General features: G+C 39.9%; 1 protein-coding gene across 2 annotated transcripts in view; it reads left to right on the forward strand.

Moving 5' to 3' along the window:
• The window catches only part of ITPR3 (inositol 1,4,5-trisphosphate receptor type 3), a 253,384-nt gene that overhangs the window by 182,153 nt on the left and 48,805 nt on the right, over nucleotides 1-22,426 (forward strand). For both annotated transcript variants that reach the window (XM_072137166.1, XM_072137167.1), the window contains exons 41-45: nucleotides 709-881; nucleotides 1,513-1,713; nucleotides 8,572-8,682; nucleotides 11,002-11,097; nucleotides 19,405-19,506. In XM_072137166.1, coding sequence (XP_071993267.1) covers nucleotides 709-881; nucleotides 1,513-1,713; nucleotides 8,572-8,682; nucleotides 11,002-11,097; nucleotides 19,405-19,506 — 683 coding nt within the window. The remainder of the gene's footprint in view (nucleotides 1-708; nucleotides 882-1,512; nucleotides 1,714-8,571; nucleotides 8,683-11,001; nucleotides 11,098-19,404; nucleotides 19,507-22,426) is intronic.

Raw genomic sequence — 22,426 nt, forward strand, 5'->3', positions numbered from 1 at the left:
TATCTCGTTTCTAAGGGACAACATTACTACATTTATGAGAAATTATCTTCACACAGGAACATTTTTTAAAATAACATCCAATTGAAGAAATGTTTACATATGGCAAATGAATTAAATTTAATTTAAATGCCCAGATGGGAATACCCCTTTATAGGGACATGTGCGCCAAAAAAAAAACACGTTTTGCCACAAAAGCAAAAAAATGATTATGAGAAAAAAAACAACAAATACAACAGCATACAACATACTTTTCCCACTTAGCCACTCTCTTTTTATACAAGTTGTCAAAATGTCTAAAACACTTCATAAATAAGGCACCAGGAGTGTTTTAAAGGGTTTTAAAGTTATTCTTGAAAACCTCTGAGTGGCCAGATCAGAAGCAGTCCAAAAACATAAAAGATAACCCATCTTTCTCTGGGGCCCTGAACCTGGGACATGGTCCTCTAGTCAGTTGGTGTAGAGTTTCTGTTTGGGTACTAGCAGTCTGGAAACCAGGTGTGAATGAGTTGTGTGATAAATAAAAAATGAGGTTACATAAACTTGTGATTTTTGAAAAGATTTAAATAAAAAAGCTCTGTACATGAAGGCAGATTTTCAGATGTAAATGTATCTTTATTAGGTAATGGTGAGATAGTGAGTGAGAAAATAGTATATTCTCAAATGTGCAGTGTGCACATTTTAATTCTGATTACACTATTTTCTCTCAAGGGATTGTGGTGCCTGCCTCTTCAAAAGCCTTAACAGGAGGGACCCACCATCGCAAAGGACATGAAGGGGGAGAGATAGGTGAAGGTAATGAAGTTGGTCCTATTGTCCTAATTATGGAGCCTATTTTGAGATTCCTACAACTCTTGTGTGAAAATCACAACCCAGACTTGCAGGTAAGCACAGTTCTTGTTTATCAGGTATCAATTTATACAAACCAGTCATGAAGATGGTCATTATTATTTGTAAAAATGTCTGTGTTTCATTTGAATAATTCCACATTTTTAATTGCGTCTTTAATATTACCTGGCTCCCTGCCATCTGTGTGTGGTGAGTTCCAGGGGAGAACAGTTCATACGGCAAATGCCTCCTTCCCATGTCCTCAATATTTGCCCTCCCTCAGACTCCCCCCCTGCTCCCTCCCCCAGACTCCCCCACTGCTCCCTCCCCCAATTTACCACAGCTCACCACCGCAAGTATTTCTCTTTTGAACTGCCTCCTCTCACGGGACTCAAAACACGCTGCTGTCTGGGAGCCAGGTAGTTTTGAAGAAACAATTAAAAATCTGTGGAATTATTCAAATGTAGACAAGGGCATTTTTGAAATTAACATGCCTATTGGAACCTGTCATCACGTAAAAATTACCTTATTGATGATATGTTCCCTTTTGAAACTTGGAAAATGCGTGGATATATTTATTTATTCTGAGTTTCTACCAGATTTTAGAGGTAGTTTCTGTTGGATTAATTTTTTTAATTGACAAATTATACAAACAACATAATTTTTACTCATTAATTTCTTTAACAGAATTTCTTGCGGAATCAAAATAATAAGACTAACTACAACTTAGTGTGTGAGACTTTGCAGTTCCTGGATATCATGTGTGGGAGCACCACAGGGGGACTTGGTCTTCTAGGTCTTTACATCAATGAAAAAAATGTGGCTCTTATAATCCAGACCTTAGAGACCCTCACAGAATATTGCCAAGGACCATGTCACGAGAACCAGGTATGTCTGTGTTTTACATTATCATTATATATTGCATTAACCCCTTATCGGCTGCTGTTGGCGGTAAATGCTGGCAGCTCTTGGCTTGGATTGTCACTACCCATGACATCATCATCTTTGTAAGACCCGAGGCTGTGTAGTTTCTGATCATTGGTAACAATCTAGAATGGCAGTATATGGTAGGATCAATCAGACAAACTAGGGCTAAAGTACCCAAGGGAGGGTCTGAAAAGTAGTAAAAATAATAATAAAAATAAATATTAAAAAAAACAAAACAGCGCTTAACCCCATAATTTAAATAAGTCCTCAAATATCCAAAATACTACTTATTTTGCCATTTCGCAAGATATAAAACATGTTATAAAAAGTCAAAAGGTTGTATTGTCCTGAAAATGGTAGCATTGAAAACATCAGCTATTATTAGCACCAGAAGATGGCAAAATTAAGATTTTTTTTTTGTACAGAATATCTTAATATTTCTATATGTATTAAAACACAATAAAACGTACCGTATTTTCCGCCCTATACGGCGCACCGGACTATAAGGCGCATTAGTCCGATGCGCCTTATATATGTAATAATTCCATATATAAGGCGCATCGGACTATAAGGCGCGGGGTCCGGGGGCGTGGCGGAGGTCCGGGGGCGGAGCGGAGACCCGACGGGACGCGACGCCGAGACGCGACGGGGAACGCGGGGAAGGTGAGCGGGGAAGGTGAGGGGGAGGTGGAGGAGGGCAGCGGACCATACTTACATAGGTCCCCGCTACCGGAGACAGCAGATCTCCAGCGGGAACTGCAGACCACACGGCAGAAGTTGTTCGTGTTATGTAAGTATGGTCCGCTGCCCAGCGCCATACATAGGGCGCACCGGACTATAAGGCGCACTTTGGATTTCCACGGAAATCCAAGGCTTTTAAGTGCGCCTTATAGTCCGGAAAATACGGTACAATAATTTACTATCCCCATGATCGTAAAGAATAAAGAAAACATTTCAGTTGGGGCGCACATTGAGATCCATAAAGCCCATAAGAAAATGTTGCAAATGCGTTTTTACACCAATTTCACTGCATTTGGAATTTTTTTCCCGCTACCGAGTAAACTGCATGCAATTTTAAATACTGTCCTTATGAAGTGAAATTTGTTACGCAGAAAACAAGGCCTCACAGCTCTTTACATGGAAAAATAAAAAAGTTACAGATTTTTGAAGGTGGATAATGAAAAATCGAAATGCAAAAACAAAAAAGGGCCAGGTCGTTAAGAGGCTAAAATATTTACACCCAGACCCACAATGACCCACAAATGTTATTGATTTACCACTTTGGTACACATTCCTATATAGTAAGATCCCCCATAACTCCACTCCTGTACAATATGATACCCCTGTCTATAATTTTAAACACCGTAAAGGATAACTGTCATTTGAGATAAATTTTAATATTGTGTGTTGGGGGGAATGTGGTGAACATTTTTCTATTATACTTCATTAACAAATTCTGATTAGTTTGTAAAAAAATAAAGTTACTTCCTTCAATAGTCATATGTATTCCAGCCTGTACAGTATTTGTCTATGGAGACTGCATGAGCTCACATCTAATCTCACTCACAGCTGTGTATACAACTAGATAAGGAGAAGTTCACACTAACGCGGGCCTGTCATACCGTAGTACGGCTGGCACACGTCGGCGCCAGGGAGAGGAGGAGGGGTTGAACGCTGCTCACCCCTGCCCCTCTCTATATAGAAACATGGGGCACGGCACTGTATTCTGTGGAAAGATAGGACAATCTCTGCATTGTACCACTCCCGTACGGCGCCGTGTGCCCATTGCTGCCTATGGCGGACTTATATATGTCGTATATACGTCCCCCATATGGCAGTGTAAATGTAGTCTAATGGAGGATAGATAGACTCATCTTCAATTCTGTAGACAGATTTGCCATAGCAATGTAGAAGTACCATTGTAACTAAATGGCATTTAACAGTTTGTAACGTTACAAACTAAGAGAATTTATTAACCCCCATGGGACTCAGCCTCTTTTGGCCTTAAGGACGCGGACCCATTTTTCAAATCTGGCCTGTGTTACTATAAGTGCTTATAGCTTTGGAACGCTATGAGATATCCAGGGGATTTTGAGATTGTTTTCTCGTGACACATTGTACTCCACATTAGTTTAAAAATTTGGATGAAATTTTTTGCTTTTAGTTATAAAAAAAAACAAAATTTGGCAAAAATTTGGAAAAATTCTTTATTTTCAACATTCTAAATTCTCTACTTTTGATGCAGATCGTCAAAGCACCCAAATAAATTCATTTACATTTCCCAAATGTCTGCTTTATGTTGGCATGGTTTTTTAAGATTCCACATATTTTACTAGAATGTTAGAAGGCTCAGAATTTAGGTATCATTTTTCACATTTTTTGTAAAATCACCAAAACCTGTATTTAGATGGACCTGCTCAAATTCTAATTGACACTGAGAGGCCTAAATAATAGCGAGACTCATAAATTACCCCATTGTGGAAACTACACCCCTCAATGTATGAAAAACCACTTTTAAGAAGTTTATAACACTTTAGGTGTTTTATAGGAGTTAAAACAAAATGGAGGTGCAGTCTGCAATTTGTAATATTTTTTCACAATACACTCATTTTGGGTGGAAAATTTTACAATGGATTAAATGAAAAAGGCTCCACAAAGTTTGATACCCAATCTCTCCCGAGTACACCGATACCCCATGTGTGGTGGTAACCTGCTGTATGGGCGCACGGCCGGGCATAGAAGGGAAGGAGGCGACATCCAGATCAGATTTGCATTGTCACATTGTACAGGCTATAATTTTTTTCTTTTTTTAATGTGGACCTATAGGGGCTTATTTCTTTTGCCACATGAGATGCACTTTTCTGGTACGTAATTTTGGGGCATCTATAGCTAATTGGTGATATTTTATTAACTCTTTGTTGGTGGAGGAAATGAAAATCATCACTTTTTAGGAAGATTTTTTTTTTTTTTTTTTTAGCCATTTACCATACCATAAAAATAGTATATTATTTTTATTTTATGGGTCGCCACGATTACAAAAAGACCTCATTTATATAGATTATTTTATTTTTCCCCATTTTTACTGAATAAAAAGTAATTTGGCAAAAATGTTGTTAATTTTAGGATCACCGTCTTTCATATGCATAACTTTTTTATTTTTTCGCCTCACAAATCTGTTTTAGGGCTTATTTTTTGCGAGAAGGATTGTTCTTTTTAGTGGTCTTATTTTAGAGTGCATAACAATTTTTAAATCATTTTTTATAGCATTTTTTATAGGGTATTAATTGAAAATGATCTTTTTTGGGGTTTTTTTTTTACGGGGTTCACTTTGCGAATCAAATAATGATTCTGTTTTATTATGCAGATTGTTACGGATGCGGGGATACGAAATATTTGGGGGTTTTGTGTATTTTATTCAATTGTACTGAATAAAAACCAATTTGGAGAAAATCTTGTACATTTTAGCATCACCATTTTTTCATATGCATAACTTTTTTATTTTTCGGCTGACAAATCTAGTTAGGGGCTTACTTTTTGCGAGAAGAGTTGTTCTTTTTAGTGGACTTATTTTGGAGTGCATAACATTTTCTACATCACTTTTTGGAGCATTTTTTATAGGGTATTAATTAAAAATGATCTTTTTTTGGAACATTTTTGGGTTTTTTTTCTATGGTGTGTACCGTGTGGGTCCAGTAATGATTCTGTTTTATTATACAGATTGTTACGGACGCGGCAATACCAAATATGTGGGTTTTTTTTGTGTTTTTGTGTTTTTTATTCTTTATTAAGTGTTTTTATAGGAAAGTGACATTTAGGGGCTTATATTTTAACCACTTAGCGCTCCGCGCCGTAGCTGTACTGCGCAGCTTCCGACGATTAGCGCTCAGCGCAGTACAGCTACGGCGCAGAGCCGATGCCGGTTCAGCGCTGCATAGCAGCCGAACCGGCATCGTTAGCCGCGGGATTTCAGCGGTGATTTACCGCTGACATCCCCGGCTAACACCCGCGGTCGGAGTGGGCTCCGATCGCGGGTGTTTAACCCGTTAAATGCCGCGGTCAACGCGACCGCGGCATTTAACTTGCCTTCTGGGGGTCTTTACCCCACGATCGGCCCCCCCGCACCGTTTTCGGGGGGGGCGATCGCTGTTTTGGCTCCTCTGGGGTCCGATCGGGACCCCAGAGAAGCCTGGAGGGTTTACCTTTAAGATGGCGTCTGTGACGTCATCTTAAAGGCAAAGTGTCAGCCTATGCATCTGCATAGGCTGGCACTGATAATACCCTGCAATACATTAGTATTGCAGAGTATTATCAAGAACAAGCAATCAGATGATTGCTTGTTCATATCCCATGGTGGATCATGTAAAAAATGTACAAAATAATGTTTTTCAATAAAAAATTACCTTATAAATCACTAAAAATGCCCATAAGCCCCAAAACATATAAAGAGACATATAACGCTCAAAAAAGTCTAAATCATAACACAAACCCCACATATATAGTATCACCGCGTCCGTAACAATCCGTAGAATAAAACTAAATAACTATTGAACCCATATGATGAACGCCGTAAAAAAAAAACGTCAAAAACCCGCCAAAAATTATTATTTTTACCTATTATATCCCACTAAAAATGCAATAAAAAGTGATCAACAAAACATATGTACTCCAGAATGATATTGTTGCAAAGAACAACATATCCCGCAAAAAACAAGCCATCAACCAGCTCTGTAGCCAAAAACGTAACAATGTTATGCCACTTGGAAGACAGCGATGCAAAAATGATAGATTTTTCCCCACATTAGGGTTTTATTTGGCAAATTTAGTAAAACATAAGAAAAAATATTCATGTCTGGTATCCCCGTAATCGTATCAACCCATAGAATAAAGATAACAGGATTATTAGGCTATACGGTGAACACGAAAAAAAAAAAAGTAAAAAATCCAGTACAGAATTGATGCTTTTCTACTCATGACCTCAAAAAAAAAGTTCCAAAATTTTCAACAATAGGTGATACCAACCCCAAAATGGTAACACTGGAAAAAGCATCTCGTCCCGCAAAAAAAATGCCGTCACATGGCCCCAATAACGGAAAAGCGAACATTTTATAGCCTTCAAAAGGGGGCAACCAGAAAACTAAAATCCTGGCAGCTGCATGGTGCTCCTTCCCTTCTGCGCCTCGCTGTGCCCCCATAACACAAGTAATGTCCACATGTGGGGGGTCGCTGCACTCAGGGGAAATTGTAGAACAAGTTTTCTCTTTTTATCTTTTGGAAATGTGTAAATTTTAGGGCTAAATGAACGTATAACCGACAAAATTTGACCATTCTAAATTTCACCGCCATTTTGATTCAATTACTATGAAGATCTCAAGGGGTTAACAATTTTTGTAAGTGCTGTTTCTGATAGTTTGTGGGGTGCAGATTTGAAAATGGGTTGGTTATATAGGGGGTTTTGTTGCTAAATATGTAAAATTTGATTTCAAACAGTATTTATCCCCAAAATAGTCAATTCCGAAAATACGGAAAATCGCTATTCGATTTGTAGGCCGCGTGACGTCAAAATAAATTATCCAAACATTTCAAAAATTATGAAAATGAAAAGTAGACAAATGGGAAATGTTATTCTGCAAGTTATTTAGGTGGTAAATCTATCTGCCTGAAAACGCGGTGATTTTGAATTTCGAAAATGGCAAATTTTTCTAAAAATTCATAATTTTTTTCTTTTTTTTGTAAATAAACGCAAAACTTATCAGCCAAAATTTACCACTAAAATGAAGTACAACATGTGGGGAAAAAACAATCTCAGAATCGCTTTGATAAGTAACAGTGTTCAAAAGTTATTACCACAGGAAGAGACACTGGTCAAATTTCAAAAAAAAGTTGCGAGCCTTAACCTGCAAACAGGCTGCGTCCTTAAGGGGTTAATGTACTTATTTTTTATTTATTCTAATGTATTAACTTTAGTGTTTTTGACTTTTTTTACTTATACATACTTGAACTTGAACCAGTGATGCTCTGATCACCGATTCAAGTTCAATACACTGCTCTACAATACTATTTTATTGTAGAGCAGTGTAATCTGTCTGGCATGCTTGCGCATGCTCAGACACTTTACAGTCAGACTCGGTAGGGGTTTGACTGCCAGGGAGACCGGGCAGCTCCGGGGCACATGCCAGTCCTCGGAGCTGCCCAGAAGTGGATCGGATCCCCCGGTAAGCGGCACGGGGGATCCGATCCACAGCGCAAACACCCTTACACGCCACGGTCATGCTTGACTGCGGCGTGTAATGGGGTTAACACCCGCGATCGGAGCCGGCTCCGATCGCGGGTGTTAGCGCAGGCTGTCAGCTGTGATAGACAGCTGACAGCCGCTGTTTCTGGTGCCGGCTCCGTTCGTGAGCCGGTGCCAGAAGCAGGACGTTATAGAACGTCCCCGTGCGCTAAGTATCTAGCCCCGGGGACGTACTATAACGTCCTGGTGCGCCTAGGGGTTAATAAAGTATATTGGAAAAACTGTTCACAACACTCCCCCGAACAAAATATCAAAAATCATCTGAAATGACGGTTACTCTTTAAGCTCTGTGTTCCCACTTCTATTTACTATTATCATGTCTCCAATATTTCATGACAGACTTAAAATAAAAACCATTGCTGGTCAGGAGCAGGCTAAATTCATAACCTTACACCTTAGGCACAGGGGCTAAAATGCCCAATGCAAAAACAGCCCTGCCTGTATGCCAGAAACTTTGGAGATCTTTCTAATGACTTAAACTAAATTTGGAATTGTATTAAACATAACATTACTACTTTGTTTTACAGACCTGCATTGTAACACATGACTCCAATGGGATCGATATCATAACAGCCCTTATTTTGAATGACATCAGTCCTTTGTGTAAATACAGGATGGACTTGGTTTTACAGCTAAAGGTGTGGTAGACAGAACTACAATATTATATAATATTATCAGTATGTAACAAAATAAATTAGTGTGTGTAATTGTCAGTTACATCAGTTGTTTGATAATACCATTTGTTAAGTAGTGATTCCATGCTTGCACAGCAGGGTTACAGAGCATTTAGCTTATAATGTTAAATGCCATCACATTTTACATAAATTTATAGGACTGACATCAATTATTTATGTTCTGGTTAGGGTTATCAATTCTTTATTATTATTATTTGCTGTGTGCTTGAGAAATAGGTATTCATTCCAGAATTAAATCACAGATTTGTAGAAGAGATGGTGTTTTTGTGGGATTCATAAATCTATGAAAAACAAAAGCCCTTGAAAAGATCCAGCTGAGTGTCTCTGCAAGTCATTTTTAATTATGAAGACCAAGTAGATCTATCATTTAAGATTTATATTATTCAATGCTTGTGTGTACGCTGGATAAATAATGCACATGCAATAACTATGGCTCCTTTAGAATAATTATGTCTGTTCATCCTATGGCCCCATCCATAACTGGCCACTTGTAACTACTACAAGCTTTACTTTGTCTCCTATAGAATCTTTTATTGTTTAGCAAAGAGATTTAAAATATGTTTGTAAGCCATAAACTATGACAGTAGTATAGATGTGTAGTCTAGATCCTATTTCCTTAAAAGGGTATTCCCACAAAGAAAAGTTTCTTATATGTAAGATAACAAAATAACACTTTCTCTAATTCACTGTTATTAACAAAAATACAGCATTTGCAACCTGTCTCTATCAGTCCTACTGTACACAATTTCAGTTGTCCCTAGACATGACCCCGTAACTTCTGACTTGAGGGTTGGGCCTCCATCTTGGATTCCTGTGTGATTCCATGCTTGCTGAGTTTCTGTGTCTTTCTGCTCTGAGCCTGTGGCCATGCCCGGAGCTTAGAGACATTCACTGATCACTTCCTGCCAGCACAGGTAGACAGCAGAGAGAAGCTACAAGGAGATAAGTGATCCGGGGGAAGAGGGAGGCATTCACGCATTCATGTCTCTCTGTAATAGGCATCTCATGCATCTTATCTTCTCCGATCTGTCTCATCTCTTTCTATGTGTAAGTGTGTTAGTACAATGTCAGAAGCCAGATGAAAGTGTATATACACCTGTACCCTGATAATCTAACCACACTGTCACCCCCACAGGACTAGATGGATTAGAGAATCCCCGCCCACACCTTGGAATTTTGCACTGAGCAGCATAGGGCGTGATAGGAGCTAAAACAGCAATAACACTGAGTAAAATTGTAAAGTAATGGTTTAAAATGATCTTTATTGTGTTAACATAACTAGGGGATTTAGAACCCCTTTAAGATCTACCAGACGGTATTTACAGTGTCTACACTACAAAACAGTGAGTCCCAGGCAGTTAGCCAAATAGCAGCATTTTTGTTCTTATAAAAGACTTACAGCATACCTGAAAATTTTCAGAAATTAACATTGCAGTTGATATTAGTAAATTGTTTAACCTACTTAATTAAGTATAGAGATTTCTGTAGTGTCCTACACATGAAAGAGTGATGAAAAGCAGGCTGACATCTTTTCATACATATTTCACATAATGCTTTGACTGTCTGTAAAAAATAACTCATTGGGAACACTATTTAGCTCCTTTATCTCTAAGTTGTCAGTGGAGTACTGGACAGAAAGCTGATTTATACAAACTGCTTAAAAAAGGAAGAAATACATGGAAATAGAAGTACACAGGAACAAAATGCTTTAATAAAGTTCAAAGTTCCAAATATTCAGGGCACAGCTTTGCAAGCACCAACCCTACAATCCCCTTCCATGCCTGCAACAACCCTAAAAGTCGCAGCCGTGCTGTCTCCAACCCAATGCTACAAGCTGCAGCCATGTTTCCTACAACCCTTCAATCAAGCCCAATCAATCCAGTTGCGACTCATTTCCAGACATTAATGTGCCAACCTGACGTAAAAAGAAATTCAAGGGCTAGTATCGACAAACATCTCCACCAAGCAACAGATGTAATAGCAATGGACCCACATACAACCTTTTTATGTGGTGTAGTTTTGCAAATAAATTTCCGTTGATGTATGTGGCGTTGCACAGCCTTGCACATCCAAGTAAGTTGTTATATGCAGCATTGGTATATTATTTTCGACATTGCGTGACTTTTGAGTTTAGTTTTTTTCACAAAAATTAGTGAAAATTATCCACCAAGAAGCTACATATGACTAGTCATAAATATCTCCCATAGACTCATGTGCTCTATCAAGATTTTTCATAAAGACATCTCTTATTATTTCTTACAGGATAATGCATCAAAGCTGCTTTTAGCTCTTATGGAAAGTCGCCATGACAGTGAGAATGCAGAAAGAATTCTTATCAGTCTACGACCCCAAGAACTGGTAAATACCCTAATATGATATATTGTTTAATGTCAACCAGATTGTGTTTGCACATACCCATGCAGTTTTCAGTTGCAGAGCTACACAGTCTTGAACCAGTCCCTCAGTTCATACGTTCACAAAATTAGGAATTAAAAACGTCTGGAGCTCTATGCTTACGATCTTAGCTCTTTGCTGAACCAATTGTGCAAGCATATATCCTCCTCCAAGGTAAAGCATCAAGACATCATCCAGGAATAGGCTCACATTCAATCCTTTGTCTGCCTGTGCTTTTCTTCCCTCCGTTTTATACACAAACTTAACTTATCATTGTCTTTACTAGAGAAGACAATACACACATGTAGCAAAGCCTTTATGGGTTAAAATTTCTTCTTTAATAGTTGTATACTCACATTTAGTACAAAGAACAGTATTTTTAAAAATACACATTGATGTGTTATCCAGTCATCCTTCTGCAAAGGAGTGTTGCGATGGTTGAAACAATGGATGCCTTTCTTTAACCTCTTAGAGCTCAGCAGAGGATAAATCCATCACTGAGCTAGTGAATAATGCTCAGTGAAGGATTTATCTGTGGCTGAGCTGAGGCCGGTTCAGCTCGTAATCGGAGCTGGGCAGGCATCAGTAAACACTGGGTGTCAGCGGTACCTAAGAGCTGACACCCGACTGCAACCCCCATGGTCAGGGTGAGCTCCGATCGCAGATGTTTAACCTGTTAAATGCCACAGTCAATCTGACCACCGTAGTTAAATGTCCTTCTGGGGGTCTCTCCCCAATGATCGCCGCAGCCTCGTCGTCTTCAGTTGAATGGCAGTCGCGAGGTAGTCACAGTGTCAGCCTATGCATGTGCATAGTTTAAATAAGTATTGCAGGGTATTATTATAATCAAAAAAAATCACATGATTACTAATTGAAAAGTAAAAAAAAAATGTTATTAAATAAAAAAGAAATTAATAAAAATGCCCATTATCCCCATTACTACACAGAAATTGACATAACACAATCCCCACATATATTGTATCACTACGTTCGTAAGGACCCATGGAATAAAATAAAATCCTTATTGAACCTGCAGGATGAACACCGTTAAAGAAAAACTGTTAAAAACTCATCAAAAATTCTGATTATTATTTATTTCATATGACGAAAATTGCAATAAGAAGTGATGAAAAAAAAAATCTTTGCCAAAATGATACTGGTACAACATGTCCCAAAAAAAATCAAGCCATCACCTAACTACTTAGACAAATAAATAAAAGTGTTGTGACACTTGGAACGGTAATGCAAAAACTATAAATTTTTCCCCATTTTAGGTTTTATATAGCAAATTTAGTAAAACGTAAGAAAAAATATCCAGGGTAAATATGGTATTCACGTCACAGGTTTTGTATGTATTACCAACAAAATTAGACCATTCTAAATTTCACCTCCATTTTGAGGTCTAGGCATCACTCAAAGATTTAAAAATATTCCTAAAAGCAGTTTTTAATAGTTTGAGGGGTGTACTTTTAAAAATGGGGGGGGGGGGGGATTCATAGGGTGATTCTAATAATTCATATTTCAAACTCATTTAAAAAATAAATTATCCTAAAATTTTGAAATTTCAAAAATAAAAATCTCAGTTTGATTTGTAAGCTGTCCACCGTCATGGATATGTGAAATATTAGTAAGTAACTAATTTGAGTGGTAAAAGCAGATACCACATATACTCAAGTATAAACCAACCCGAATATAAGCCAAGGCTCCTAATTTTACCACCAAAAACTGGGAAAACCTATTCAAGTACAAGCGGAAGGTGGTGAATGCATTGGTCAGAGCCCCCCAGTATATAGCCAGCCAGCCCCCAGTAGTATATAGCCAGCCAGCCCCCAGTAGTATATGGCCAGCCCCCTTTAGTATACAGCCAGCCTCCTGTAGTATAAAGCCAACCCCCTTTAGTATATAGCCAGCCCCATGTAGTATAAAGCCAGCCCCATGTAGTATATGCTCCCGTCCCTGCGTCTCCTCTTCTTTCTTCTCTCTGCTGTTTTAGCCAGCAGGGACACGTTCATGCGCTCTGCCAGCCGGAGCACACTAAGACATACTCAGCGGCGACACCGCTGCATCATAGAGAGCGCCGGCTGGCAGAGTGCATGGCCAATACAGCAGAGAGAAGAAAGAAGAGGAGCTGCAGGGACAGGAGCATTAGGGAGCCGCACCAAGCATCAGGAGTGCCTGAAGGTGAGTACATAAGTTAATTTTTTATAAGCCAAGGTGGTCATAAAAATTTTGAAAATGGGCAAAATTTTAGTTTTTTTCACAAATAAACATAAAACCTATCAATCAAAATTTACTACTAACATAAAGTACAATGTGTCACGAATAAACAATCTCAAAATTATTTCGGTAAGTTAAACTGTTCAAAAGTTATATCCATATGAAGCGACATGCCAGATTACAAAAAAAGAGGCTTAGCCGTCACGCACAAACTGGCTATGGGTTATGAAAATGTTTAAATATCACATGTTTCGGGAACTAGATTCTAGTAATTGGACTCGGGTTCTCGCCCCTTGTACAAATATTGAGCACTCCTTTTGACTATGGTGAATATAGAAATTTCTTTGTTAGTACTCAAAATCATTTTTAGAGTAATATTTCGGCTTGGAGCATTTTACAAACACATAGACCACAATTGGAGGAAAGAAGGTAATGTACATTGGGGCACATTTACTAAGGGTTCAAATTGCTTTTTTCCGCCGGGTTTCCCAAATTTTTCCGAATTGCCCCGGGATTTTTGCGCACACGATCAGATTGTGGCGCATCGGCGCCAGCTTTCACACAACAGAAATCGGGGGGCTTGGCCGTCAGAAAACCCGACAGATTCTGAAAAACCGCGGAATTTAGAAAAAAAATTGTGTTGCAAAAATTGCACTCGCATAACGGAGGAGGTGAATTCCGGCGGACTTCAGCGCAGCAGCGACAGCTAGTGAACATCGGCGCATGACTTTAGAGAACCCGGGGCAGCGGCAGGAGGGATCGGATCCCCCGGTAAGCACACCGGGGGGTCCGATCCACGGGGGACACACTTGCACGCCGCGGTCATGCTTGACCGCGGCGTGCAAGGGGTTAAACACCCAGGATCGGAGTTTTTCCGATCCCGGGTGTTAGTGCCGGGTCTGGGCTGTGATATCAAAGCCCGACACCGGCACCAGCGAGACCCGGTGTCCCGAAAACTTCTTCTGATGCGCCGCCGTAGAAAGGCGTCGCATCAGAAGAAGTACCCTTAATGACCGCCGTAAAAACCCGATAGGGCGGTCATTAAGGGGTTAATAAACTTGTGGGCTGCTTTGGCTTTATGTTTTGTGTCATCTGTATTATGAAAGGCTGACCGATCAGTTTGGCAGCATTTGGCCTTATTTACTAAGGGTCCGCGGATCACACTTTCGTCGGATTTTCAAAATTTTCGGGATTGGCACCGATGTGACAGGGATTTTGTTGCACGTGATCAGATTGTGGCACAGCTTTCATGCGTCAGAAATCGGGGGGCGGGCTGTCGGACGCTGCGACTGATTCGCAGCGCGGGATTTAAGATTCAAATTGTGTCGCAAGACAATGCACTTACATACACCAGGAAGATGAAGGTGAACTCCGGCGGACCTGAGTGGGGAAGAGACAGATGCAGGATATCGGGTGCATGATCTTTGTGAATCGCAGCAGAGTGCATTCCAGTCAGACAATGCACTTTTGGGGATCGCGCAGGATGGGTAAGTAAATGTGCCCCAGTGTGTCTATGAATACCTCATAATTCAGATGTTTCTTTCCTGTGTCACTTCATCAATAAACAGCTATGCATGCCTAAGCCATCACACTACCTCTGCTGTGCTATAGAGATGATGTGGTATGCTTTAGATCATGAGCTGCACCACGCCTTCACCATACTTTTTTAAGTCATCATTCTGGTAGAGGTTTATCTGTCCAAAGAATTTTCTTCCAGAGCTCACAATGTCCAAACTAGCCTTTTATTCTTGAGGCTTATGAGTGTCCTGCACTGTACACTGAACCCTATCGTCCACATTTATTAAAGCCCCTGCAAAAGTTTTCTGTCTGACTTTGCATGTTGTTTTCAGTGCAAACTACTTGCACATGTAATTAAGAAGTGTAATTTGTGTCGCTGCTGCAATATATCAGAGGGGTCAGGAATCTTTTTGTCTGAGAAAGCCATAAGCGCCACATATTTTAAAATATAATTCTGCGAGAGCCATACAATATGTTTAAAGCTATTTAATTTATAGCAGTGTCCTATCTTTTGGCGGAACTCTAATCTGATCTAATCTTAGCATATTGAGGTGAAATCTGTGCAGAAAAATGTTTTAATCCAGCAGATTTTATCTGCCACTGATTTAGCAGCAGGTATAATCTGCCATACAGGGCGAGCGTAGCCTTTCCGCTTTTTTCCGTAAATAAGACCCCTCCCACAGGCCTCAGCCAGGGCTCCCCTGGAATAAAGGCCTTACTTTTGTGGGAGGTTGCATATTATGTTGTATACAAACGGAAACACACATATCCAGAGATACAAGATACTTACATTTACGTGCATGCTGGCAGGTGAAGTTTGGCTGCAGATTTTGCTGTGCTGGTGGGCTGGAGGCTGTAGGAGCAGGTTGGCCACCGATGAAGCAGGCAAGCATGTGGCCACAGGTCAGGCGGTGTCCTCCCGTTCAGAGGGCGAGTGACCGGGAATAGGATCATTGATAAAGCAAGCTGGATGGATGGAGGACCGGCAGCAGCAGGTGCAGAGGGAGAACCGCGGGTCATGGATGAAGGCGTGTCGGCGGCAGCAGGTGCGGAGGGAGATCCCCCCGTCATGGATGAAGGCAGGCCGGCACCAGCAGCAGGTGCGGAGGGAGAGCCGCTGGCCACAGATTGAGGCAGGCCGGCAGGAGCAGGTGCGGAGAAAGGGCCTCCGGTCACAGATGAGGGCAGCCCACAGCAGAGCATGCGGAGGGAGGGCTAATAGCTACGGAGGAAGGCGGGCAGTGACAGCACATGCAGAGGGGGGAAAGAAATCACTTGCTTTAGCATCAACATCAACAAGTGGCATAACATTATGATTTTTTTTTATTGATTGAGCTATATTAGTGTTTATTTTTTGTGTCCAATAAATAATTTTTATTGGAATCATTGTGGTGTAAATATGACATTTCGTAAATTTTTTATTGCTTTTTTGTTTGCTTGGATGCACAAAAATCCTAAAATGTGTTTTATTATTTTTTACTGTTTCACCTTAATAATTTTTTTCAGCTGCTGAAGATAGTCTAGGGATCCTTCATCAGACCCTGTGGCTGCCTTGGAGACTTTCAGCACCGATTTTTTTGTTGATTGAGCTGAATTAGGGCTTATTTTTTATGAGTTGTACTTTTTATTGGAATCTTTGTGGTGTAAATGTGACATCTTGATCACTTTTGATAGCTTTTTTTGTTTGGTTGGATGCACAAAAATAATAGTAACCAGCACAGGGGGTAATCGTGTCGGGGGCATATCTAGGAGCCCTATAGATTCCACGGTCAAGCTTGACTAAATAGTTAAACAGCTAGGATCCCTGCTATCGCGATCCCAGCAGTTATATGAGTAACTCATTACCAGCCATTCTCTACATAGCTCACTTTAAAGGAACTCTACCAATTAATCGAACACAGCAGGCTCATTAGCATAATTGTAAAAGTAAATTTTACAAGGAAGGATAGCATGGATAGCAGATGTAAGAAGATTACCACAGACATAGAGTAAGTTCCCCTGATTTTTTAATGATGGACGTCAAATGTCAGCTGCAGTTGTTCGGAAAAGGCTCAGAGGCTGAGCCCTTTCCATAGCCTGTGAGCATTTGCTGCATATTGCAGCAAATACCCACTAGTAACACACCCATGATCGTTGCTAGCAACGATTTGGGTGCTAAGCCTTGCGATTGCTTCCTCCGCATGTGTGCTTTCTCTTTGACCGTCACTCCCTGCAATGTCATTGGGGAGCAGCGATCTGTTACCATGACAGTTAGTGTTAAAAAACAAATTATCCTAAAAGTTCCCCAGAACTGATATAAATATATATAAACAGTAAAAAATCATAAACATGCTAGGTATCACCGCGTCCCAAATTGTCCAATATATTAAAATATAGTAACGGTTATTCCCAGCGTTTAACCCAGCAATGCAAAATAACGGCCTAAGTCGAAAATAATACTTTCTCGCCATTTTGCAAAATATTAAAAAATGTATAAAAAGTGATTAAAAGGCTGTACAGTCCTCAAAAGCATTGAAAACGTCATCTCATCTTGCAAAAAATGACACCACACAAATATCTGTACGCTTAAAGGGGTATTCCCATCTGGGCATTTACATTTAAATGAATTCATTTGCCATATGTAAACATTTCTTCAATTGCATGTTATTAAAAAATATGTTCCTGTGTGAAGATAATTTCCATAAATGTAGTCATTCTGTCCCTTAAAAACTAGATAGATTCCTCGGATACGACCACCCTGCACTCTGGCAGCAGTGGCCAGACATGCGCTATTGAGCTCTGCCTGACTTCCTGGATTCAGCAATCATTACCACAGGATGGCTGTGGTGTTAGGCAGTAACTCCCAGACATTTCATATACAAAAGCCTTTTGTTTCTTTGTGCAATCCCTACAGCAGAGGTGGCCGTATCTGAAGAAGCTATCTCGTTTCTAAGGGACAACATGACTACATTTATGAGAAATTATCTTCACACAGAAACATTTTTTTTAATAACATCCAATTTAAGAAATGTTTACATACGGCAAATGAATTCAATTAAATGTAATTGCCCAGATGGGGATAGATTTTTCTTTTTGTACAGGAGGTTTTAAGTTTTGTAAATGTATGAAAACATAATAAAACATATATAAATATCGCTGTGATCGTACCAACCCAAAGAATAAAGGAGACGTGCTATTTGGGGTGCACAGTGAAAGCCGTAAAATAAGAGTCCAAAAAAATATGGCGCAAATGCGTTTTTTTCACCAATTTCACTGCATTTGGAATTATTTACCCACTTACAGTACACAACATGGAATATTTATTACTTTCACTATGAAGTGCATTTTGTTATGCAGAAAATAAACCCTCACACTGCTCTTGACATGCAAGAATAAATAAGTTATAGATTTTTGAAGGTGGGAAGTGAAAAATGAAAACTCAAAAATGAAAAAGGGCCTGGTCTTTTAGGGGTTAAATAGAATAATTCCATGCACAAAAGAAACAATACATATTGTATAGGTTTATAACTGAATTGTTAACAGTTTCTGTCAAAAATTCTTTAAAAATATTGGGGCACATTTACGGTCCGCGGAACGCATTTTCGTTGGGTTTCCCGACTTTTTCCGTTTAGCGCTGCATTTAACTTGTTTTTTTGGTGCACGCAATTGGATTTTGCCGCATTCGCGCCGACTTTCATGCGACACAAATTGGGGGTGTGCCCGCCGGACAACCCTACTGATTCAAACTGAGCACTGGATTTAACATTCAAAATTGTGTCACAAGCCATGCACTTAAATGCACCTGGAAGAAGAAGGTGAACTCCGGCGGACCTGAGCGGGGAAGCGACACATGCAGGAAATTGGACGCACGATCTTAGTGTATTGCGGCAGCTCCGAATCCTCGTCGCACCTCGGGGACCGTGACGGGACGGGTAAGTAAATGTGCCCCATTATGTTTTAGGTCATATTTTAAAGTGTTTGGAAATGTAAATGACACTTTATAAATTCATCTGCAAAACTAATTACACACTAACAGTTATTAGATTCATGTATGTTATTGAGCTTCTTGTAGTCAATTTATTATAAGCTGTATATCAGCTTTCCGGAGTACAAAAAAATAGAAATGTGTGTTGCACACCAAAAGAAATTGCAACTTTTTATCATTTTGTGGCCCATTTGGTGGATATGGGTGCAGACACATCAGTTTTAATAGATAGTGAATTTTATAGCTGAAATCCAACCAGAGACAGGCATTGATTTCAAGTGCCAAGTTGGACAGACTGTTATTATTGTACCAGTGATATTTATTAATATAATTTTATTTGAAATTTCATATTGTTCCTAGTTTATTACATTAGGACAGGATACTTTTTCTTGTATGCGTAAAATTTTGAGAATATTCCTAGATAAATTATAATTTATTCTAGTCCTAGAAGTGCCAGCTTTATAGTATATTATGCACAACTATGACAGTATGTAAAATATATTGTGGGCATGAACTAAATGTATAGTATCCAGATCAATATTGTAATGTAAAGGTTGATATGTTTTATTAAGGTGGATGTTATCAAGAAGGCTTTTTATCAGGAAGATGAAGGAGACGACTCTGATGTTTCACCTCGTGAAGTTGGACATAACATTTACATTCTTGCTTTGCAGGTAAGACAAATACATTTTTAGGTCATTAAACACAGTGGGGGTATTTATAAAAGGGAACCTGTCATTAGGAATGTAATTTTATATTATGAAATGTTCCAATAGCCTCTGGCATGTTGGTTTCAAAAATGCTTTTGTGGTGCATCTGAATAATCCCAGTGCTTTTTAACCGGTTATTTAACATTACCTAGCTCCCTGCCAGCAGCATGTGGTGAATACCTGGGGAGTGTTGGAGGATCCAGTTAAATGGCACAAGTCATCTTCTCTTCAATACCTCCAACCTCTTTCTCACTTATCAACCTCCCCCTTGCCCAGTCTATCCCCTGCTACCTCCCCCCACTTATGTCAGCTCACCGCTGCAAACAATTTTCATTGAAACTGCCTCCCCTTCCCCCACAGACACTTAAAAAGCATTGGAATTATTCATTTACACAACATTTTTTAAATCACCTTGCTAGACGAACATGTCATCATGTAAAATAGTATCTTTTTCTAGCTTGCAGACCCTTTCATCAGTGACCTTTTGGTTCACTCAAATTTTATTTAGGTACTGTCTCAGCAATGAAATATCACACCTGACTGCCCCCAATTGTTCAACTAAATCTGAATTACATTTTTTAATGGAATCCAGAATTTCCTTGAGAATTTACTACCCATCTGAACTTCCCCCCCTTTTCATTCGGGTTTTCTTCCACTTCCAGAGGGGTGAATTTTGACCCAGTATTCTTTGTAGTTAATATTAATGGCTCATTTGCACCACACTTCTGTTCTGCTCTGGTCTTACTTGGGGGAGAACTCCATATTTTGTCCAATTTATTATGACCAACAGCTTTTCCACAGTTTTTATCTTTCTGCGGGGATGTTCCAAGGGATTTCCTCCTTACACCTGTACCTTTTGGCCCCATTTTGTATGCTCTACAAATACCCCAAAAAACCACATATACTGTGAGAATTCGACTATGTCACACAATATGTACTCTTTACAACTAGACTATACAGGGGGTGTGAAATCAGCAGTAAATTCTGATGTTCTATTCCAACAACCCAAAGGGAATATTACCAGAGATAATACTTAAATCCCCTAACCCATGCAGACTATTCAAAATTATCCTCCTAAAAGGAAAGCACCTAACAATCGTGCTAAATGTTAGTACACCAAATACTCAGCAGTAAAAAGGGGTTACAGAGTATTAGAAAGATAACCCAAAGCTGAAGAAATAGAGTTAGTAGAAAATCTAAACACAGAATAATCTAAGTTCAGACTTTGCGGACCTGCAAGAGTTAACACCGAAGGCACCCACAAGCTATACATAAGTTAAGGACCACAAATAGTGTGATCCAAATTCCATTCTATTTGTAAGGCCTATGGGTGGGTTAGTAGGCACCTTGTACACACAATAGTATGGCAGACAAAAAGTTTCAATATAGATCTTATCTGAGTAAACTGTAAAGGGATTAGTAAGGTCCAAATACACAAGATGATGGAACCGACCGAATAATGCAATATCGGGTCTATATAGCCTGTTTGTCTATATAGCCTCTGAACGGGTAAATAGAGGCCATATACAAGTATTAATGCAAGTTATGGCCAGGAGGGCCAAAGAAAGTTAATGATGAAACATCCGTCTTGTTAACAGTAAAGCAATCAAGTTAGTAGGAAATTCAGTCGATCCTCAGAAAAAGTCTCGTTCCAAATCTAGAATATAACTCAAAGAGCCAAGCATGTATTAGTAAAGCACCAAGTATGTATTAGTAAGATGTTAGATAAAAGTCCTCAAATTCTTAAGATACAGAGAGGCAGCATTATCATTAGCCAGGTTCACATAAAGAGAAGAAGAACAGCAAGATTAGGTAGTAACAAATTATGGAATCCGGATTCTAGACCCAGGGTTTTATATCTCACCACCTCTGTGCAGGAACATTCGTCTTTTTTGGCTTCCCACAGCGCTTGGTCACAATTCAGGACATCAGTATGTCTTTTACCGGAGGCTCCCCCTTCTTCACTGAGCCCAGGGATCCACTCGCCTCAGGCCACCCCCAGCAGCCACCAGCGACTCCCATTGCGACCAGCCGACGTGTGGGCCACAGAGTTTTCCCTTTTGGGCTCCCTTCCGCGACAAGTTGCATCACCACCATCGGCAACAAGGGGAGCGCCTCTCAAGCGTCACCTCCTCGTACTCTGATCTCCACGGCTCCCTCACGTATCACACTTCCAAATTCCTACGATGAAGATGGAGCCGCTGGCAACACGGGACGTGCCTGCCACGCGATGCTCCCAGGTGCCCGGATCTTCACGGCTGCATCAGGTCAAGGAGGCCGGGGAAAAAAATTCTGGCTACTGTTACGCAGCCCGTCACAGACACACCACCATAGTTGCAGCGGAGAACGAGGAGCACGCCCGCGGCAGGGACGTATCACGTCATGCTGCTTGCTCCACCCCAAACATCCTCATATGTCTGCATTACGAAAAAATAAAAATTCCAGAGCCTGTATACTGAAACGGAAACAAAACCTTTATACTGGCATCTCCATTAGTGTGAGACGACCACCCCAGGTTTTACATTTCCAATGGAAAAGGCACCAATAGTGACTCTTTAGTTAGTGAAAAATGAAATGTACTGCTGAAACTTTTACAAACTACCAAAAATGTTGTTTTTTTTGGGGGGGGGTTATAAGATGTTCTTCCCTACTTGTATCTATAAAGACACAGTTCACCAGGGATAACCCAAATGGCAGTTAATTGGGTGGGTTCCTATGTACCACAATGATGGTGCAACAGATGGCCACATCTAAGGGTGGAAACACCGCATAATAGATTCAGAACTGAATTTATGGCATTATGTGGGCAATAAAATGTATTTCTGCAAAATAGCAATTTTCCATTTGCTCAAACCAATGTGAATTTATTTATAGGGTCAACATA

The sequence above is a fragment of the Engystomops pustulosus genome, chromosome 2, assembly GCF_040894005.1.
Source record: "Engystomops pustulosus chromosome 2, aEngPut4.maternal, whole genome shotgun sequence".
Lineage (NCBI taxonomy): Eukaryota > Metazoa > Chordata > Amphibia > Anura > Leptodactylidae > Engystomops > Engystomops pustulosus.